This window comes from Acipenser ruthenus, unplaced genomic scaffold (assembly GCF_902713425.1).
Source record: "Acipenser ruthenus unplaced genomic scaffold, fAciRut3.2 maternal haplotype, whole genome shotgun sequence".
Taxonomy (NCBI): Eukaryota; Metazoa; Chordata; class Actinopteri; order Acipenseriformes; family Acipenseridae; genus Acipenser; species Acipenser ruthenus.
This window is the reverse complement of record NW_026708296.1, coordinates 47501-53340: the sequence shown is the minus strand read 5'-3', so window position 1 is coordinate 53340 and position 5840 is coordinate 47501. Positions and strand designations below refer to the sequence as shown.

General features: G+C 46.1%; 1 protein-coding gene across 1 annotated transcript in view; it reads right to left on the bottom strand.

Annotated features, from left to right (window-relative positions):
• Positions 1-541: 541 nt before the first annotated feature.
• The window catches only part of LOC131730540 (GTPase IMAP family member 4-like), a 5697-nt gene continuing 398 nt past the window's right edge, over positions 542-5840 (bottom strand). The window contains exons 2-3 of the mRNA XM_059020676.1: positions 1502-2341; positions 542-640 (exon numbers count right to left, since the gene is read on the bottom strand). Of these exons, the coding sequence (XP_058876659.1) occupies positions 636-640; positions 1502-2341 (845 nt within the window). The 3' untranslated portion in view covers positions 542-635. The remainder of the gene's footprint in view (positions 641-1501; positions 2342-5840) is intronic.

The following is a 5840-nucleotide window of genomic DNA, read 5'->3' as shown; positions in this document are numbered from 1 at the left end:
AGCACGGCCAGTAGGATCATTGGGGTTTCTTGGGTTGAATAGCCGGCATCTTGAACAGCCCTTGCAGCCCCCCACTCTGTGCCAGCATCTCAAACACTTTCTGAGCTCTCTCTATCACCGCTGTCATTGCTTCCATAGGGCTGTCAGACTCTGCTCCAATCAGCCCCCCAGCTACCCCTCCTCCTACCACTCCTATCACCCCTGCTGCCCCCACCACTACCGCCGCACTTTTCAAATTTAACAGCCCTGTACCTGCTAGCATATTAAGAGCCTTGACCCCAACACCAATCCCTAGCATCACCCCCAGCCCCACTCCCACTAGCGCCCCTGCCAGCATGGACAGCATCTTCTTTATAAAGTCGTTGCTTCTCTCAGCCTTTTCCCTGGCTCTTTTCTCGCACTCCCTCTTCGCCTCGGCCAGCTCCTCCCACTCCCTTTTCAGCCTCGCCCTCTCCTCCTCCTCCTTCCTCTTTTCCTGCTCCCTCTCTCTCGCCTGCCGCTCCTCCCGCTCCCTCATCTCTCTCTCTCTCCGGCTCATCTCCTCTTCTCTCTCCCGGATCGCTGCCTCCCGCACGCGTCTCTCCTCCTCCTGTCTCTCCTTCGCTTTCCTCTCCTGCTCGCCTCTCATCGCTGCTTCAGCCTAAACCCGGTAAACACAAAACCACAGCATAAAGAACTACGGTTCCCAGCATGCCTCGCCATTGCCGCGGGTGCAGAGGCATGCTGGGAGCCGTGGTCCTAACCAGCAAGTTCATTCTACAGATTGATGCAAAACTTTTGCCCACAGCTGTACATGATGTACCATAATAGAGGTCTGTATCGCTTGTGATACGAGACCACAGCATAAAGAACTACAGCTCCCAGCATGCCTCACCATTGCCGCAGGTGCAGAGGCATGCTGGGAGCTGTAGTCTTAGCCAGCCAGTTGATTCTACATAGAGGGTGATGCTAAACATTTGCCCACTGCTGTACATGATGTACCGTAATAGAGGTCTGTATCGCTTGTGATACGAGACCACAGCATAAAGAACTACAGCTCCCAGCATGCCTCGTCATTGCCGCGGGTGCAGAGGCATGCTGGGAGCCGTAGTCCTAACCAGCAAGTTCATTATACATAGAGGGTGATGCTAAACTTTTGACCACAGCTGTACATGATGTATCGTAATAAAGGTCTGTATCGCTTGTGATACGAGACCACAGCATGAAGAACTACAGCTCCCAGCATGCCTCACCATTGCTGCGGGTGCAGAGGCATGCTGGGAGCTGTAGTTCATTATACAGGGAAACTTTTGGCCATAGCTGTATATACAGTACAATACCATATAATACAATACAATACACATGGCTGTATACTGTGAAGAATGACTGATCATTAGGCACACAGAGTACTTTTATATGCAAACTATAAACAAATCTCTATTAATAAGATTTCAGTATAAATCAATAGTCTCTCCCCTCTCCACAGTCATAAAACCGCTGGCTGTTACTTCCTCCGTTTTACCTGCTCCAGCTCCTCTCTGGCTCGCTCCAGTCTCTTCCTCTCCTCCTCCATCTCCCTCCTCTCCCTCAACCTCTCCGTCTCCAGCCTTTCCTGCTGCTGGTGAACCGCGCTCTCCCTCCGCCTCATCTCCGCTTCGCTCCGCTGGATCCTCTCCTCCTCCCTGCGTATCTCCTCCTGCCTCCCTGACTCTCCTCTCCGTCTCCCGTGTGATCGCCGCCTCAGCCTCCCGGTACATCTCGTTGGTGTAGCAGCAACCTCCTCCTCCTCCTCTCGCCTCCAGCATGCTGTCGATCTTCCCCAGCAGCTCTCGGACCTGGGCGCGATTGCCCGTGTTCTCGTTGCTGAAGGCTTGGCAGCGCCCCCCGCACTTATCCACCAGCTCCTGGAGGTGCGGGTTCTGTCTCACGAACTCCTCGATCGACTCCCCTCCCAGCTCGTCTCCGCGGGTGAAGAGAACGATGGTGTACTTCCACGCGTCCTCGCTGAACATCTCCTGGATTTCCCGCACCGTTTCCCTCTCGTGCTCCGTGTAGCGGCCCACGGGCATCACCAGCAGGAAGGCGTGGGGTCCCGGGGCGCACAGGGAGATGCACTTTGCAATCTCCAGGTTGAATTCGTCTTTAGGGAGCTGCGTGTCGAAGAAGCCGGGTGTGTCGATCACGCACAGGCGTCGGCCGCGTACCGTCACAGAGCCCTTCTCGCACTGCCGGGACACGGAGCAGGCAGCGGGCTGGGAGTCAAACACCTTACTGCCCAGGATGGTGTTTCCAGAGGCACTTTTTCCAACCCCGGTCTTCCCAAGCAGCACCATCCTCAGCTCAGGGGGGCGTGTGCAGGGCGCTGAAACAGAGAGACCCGCGGTCAATTATAATTGGAATTACAGTTCAATTACAGCAGTTTGCTGACATTCCAATTCCAGTGCTATTTTTTTCTGTTTCAATTACAATTAGTTACAATTAGACTGCAGTGATGGCAATTATACTAAAAAGATAAACAGCTACCTGCATTATTAATACGTTTTACTGTTTATTATTAATTTCTTAGCAGACGCCCTTATCCAGGGCGACTTACAATTGTTACAAGATATCACATTATTTTTACACACAATTCCCCATTTATACAGTTGGGTTGTTACTGGAGCAATCTAGGTAAAGTACCTTGCTCAAGAGTACAGCAGCAGTGTCCCCCACTGGGGATTGAACCCACGACCCTCCGGTCAAGAGTCCAGAGCCCTGACCACTACTCCACCCCAACAATAATTATCACTGCTACAAATACACACACATACTGGAGAACTTAGATTTTTGTCATTCAGCAAAATTATGCAGTATCGCACGTTTATTAAAATTATTTAATAAAAACAGTGTAATTGAACTGTAATTGAATTGTGATTGATTAATTAGATGTCAAATGACAGTCTCCACGGGTATGACTGTTAATACTGATTCATGTATTTATCGTTTTAAGTACATAAGAAAGTTTACAAACGAGAGGAGGCCCCATTCAGCCCATCTTGCTCGTTTGATTGTTAGTAGCTTATTGATCCCAGAATCTCATCAAGCAGCTTCTTGAAGGATCCCAGGGTGTCAGCTTCAACAACATTACTGGGGAGTTGGTTCCAGACCCTCACAATTCTCTGTGTAAAAAAGTGCCTCCTATTTTCTGTTCTGAATGCCCCTTTATCTAATTTGTGACCCCCTGGTCCTTGTTTCTTTTTTCAGGTTGAAAAAGTCCCCTGGGTCGACATTGTCTATACCTTTTAGGATTTTGAATGTTTGAATCAGATCACCGCGTAGTCTTCTTTGTTCAAGACTGAACAGATTCAATTCTTTCAGCCTGTCTGCATACAACATGCCTTTTAAACCCGGGATAATTCTGGTCGCTCTTCTTTGCACTCTTTCTAGAGCAGCAATATCCTTTTTTGTAACGAGGTGACCAGAACTGAACACAATATTCTAGGTGAGGTCTTACTAATGCATTGTAAAATTTTAACATTACTTCCCTTGATTTAAATTTATCACTGCTACAAATACACACACATACTGGAAAACTTAGATTTTTGTCATTCAGCAAAATTATGCTGCTATGCAGTGGATCGCACGTTTATTTAAATGATTTAATTAAGAAAAAGTGTAATTGAACTGTAATTGAATTGTAATTGATCAATTAGATGTCACATGACAGGCTCCACGGGTATAGCTGTTAATAGTGTGGAGTAGTGGTTAGGGCTCTGGACTCTTGACCGGAGGGTCGTGGGTTCAATCCCAGGTGGGGGACACTGCTGCTGTACCCTTGAGCAAGGTACTTTACCTAGATTGCTCCAGTAAAAACCCAACTGTATAAATGGGGAATTGTATGTAAAAATAATGTGATATCTTGTAACAATTGTAAGTCGCCCTGGATAAGGGCATCTGCTAAGAAATAAATAATAATAATAATAATATTGATTCAGTATTCGGTATCGTTTTTAACACGTATGACGTGTCATTAAGACGCGTCGCATCCAGATTTAGCTCTGAGCTCGTTTTTATCGACAGTCCCTGGGCGGGTGTAGAGAAAGAATGAAAATAAACAAACACAAAAAAACTGAAAAATTAAATAATACAGATTACAATCACAGAAAGGAGCGATTTGCAAATCGACCGTTTAAATAAATTGAAGTTCTCTCCTGAAACACCAACGCAATTATTCCCGCCAAACAAATACAGTGCCTCGTGATAATAAAGTCGACATATAAATAAATAAATAAATAAATAAATAAATAAATAAATAAAACACGGCTTACATCTGTCTCTGTGTTTCTTTTGGGACTGTCTAAGGAAAGCGGAACGAATTTAGGTTGATTCAGACACAGCTGCCGAGTCCGCTTATAATAAGCGGGCTTTGGGCTTGTTTTTGAGAGCCGCGGGTTGGAATTTGCATAAACAACCGCTTGTTTTGAAAGGCAGTGCCGCTTTATTTTTTTTCTCGCGAGACTTGGCAACACTCTATAAACATGAACAGATACATTTGTTATTGACATAGACAGATCCTGACCAAGTACAGACTCAGTGACCACAGCCTGGCCATCGAAACTGGCCGGCACAAAAAAACCTGGATTGCCAAAGAAAAAAGGCTGTGCTGTCACTGTGATCTGGGAGAGGTAGAGACAGAAATGCACTTCCTGTTGTCCTGCCCAAAATACACAGATATACGGGAGAGATATATCCCCCAATTCAAAAAACAAATGGCAGAGTTTAACCTCCTCTCCAATTCGAGTAAAATCCCCATCCTTCTAGGAGAGGAGGAGCGAACTGCAAATCTAGCAGCACAGTATGTGTCTGCCTGCCACAACCTGAGGGACAGTGTGTGACACCCTGCATACACGACCAGGGGGTACTGGTGATGAGGAGGGGGGTAGTTATATTGTTCAAAGGGAAGGGAACAATGTTTTTTTGTGTTTGTTATGTTCTGTAATTGTATTTCTGTTTTATTAGTTCTGTTTTGTATTATAAACGCTTTGGCAATACCTGAGCGCTCTCGTCATGCCAATAAAGCATTTTTGAATTGAATTGAATTGACATCCCAGTCAAGCACAGCCTCCCCCCGACCCCCCATTTATTTCCTCCCTTATTGCCCAAATTAAAAAGTGGGTAAACGCTGTTTATCTGCGTACAGCACTCTGCCAGCGCCCTTGTTTGCTGTTTGAATTGAGTTTCTCTCTGCCTCACAGCCGGATAGACAGGAAACGGGCGTTTCCAATGTAAACACATGGTGTGTTTGAACCGCATAGCAACAGTCAGGGCCGTGACGTCACAGCATCGCTTTCCAACCAGGCTCTGCTGGCGGCAGCGGGGCTTGAATCTAGTTTAAAAAAAAAAAAAATCTTAAAAGAAGTTAAACACACACAGAAACCAGGACCCGACTTGACAAAGATCTGAGATCAACCAGCAGCTGGGAAGCGGACGAGCTCTGAGGGGCTGAACGGAGTCCTCTCGCTCGTAAATGTTCTTGTGTTTTTTTAAGAACCCCAGTTTAACTCTCTTTGTCTCTTAATCTAACACAGATCATGGCTGGTTTGTCATGCGATGTTTGGAGTGTCCAGCTTGGTTCAGAAACAGAAAAAAAAACTCTTCACCCATTAGAGAAAGCTGTATGATTTCGACACATAACATCGATACTGTGTATTAGAAAGTGTCATTATTCACTTTAACGCAGGTTTTGTACCGATTAAACAACCGAATCACCTTGTTATTAGATTGAGAAACAAACTAAAAAACAGCCCAACCCGCTCCTGCTTCAACTAAACTGATTAAAGTGAGTTTTTAGATCTGTAGTAACATTTACAATTAAAATAAAT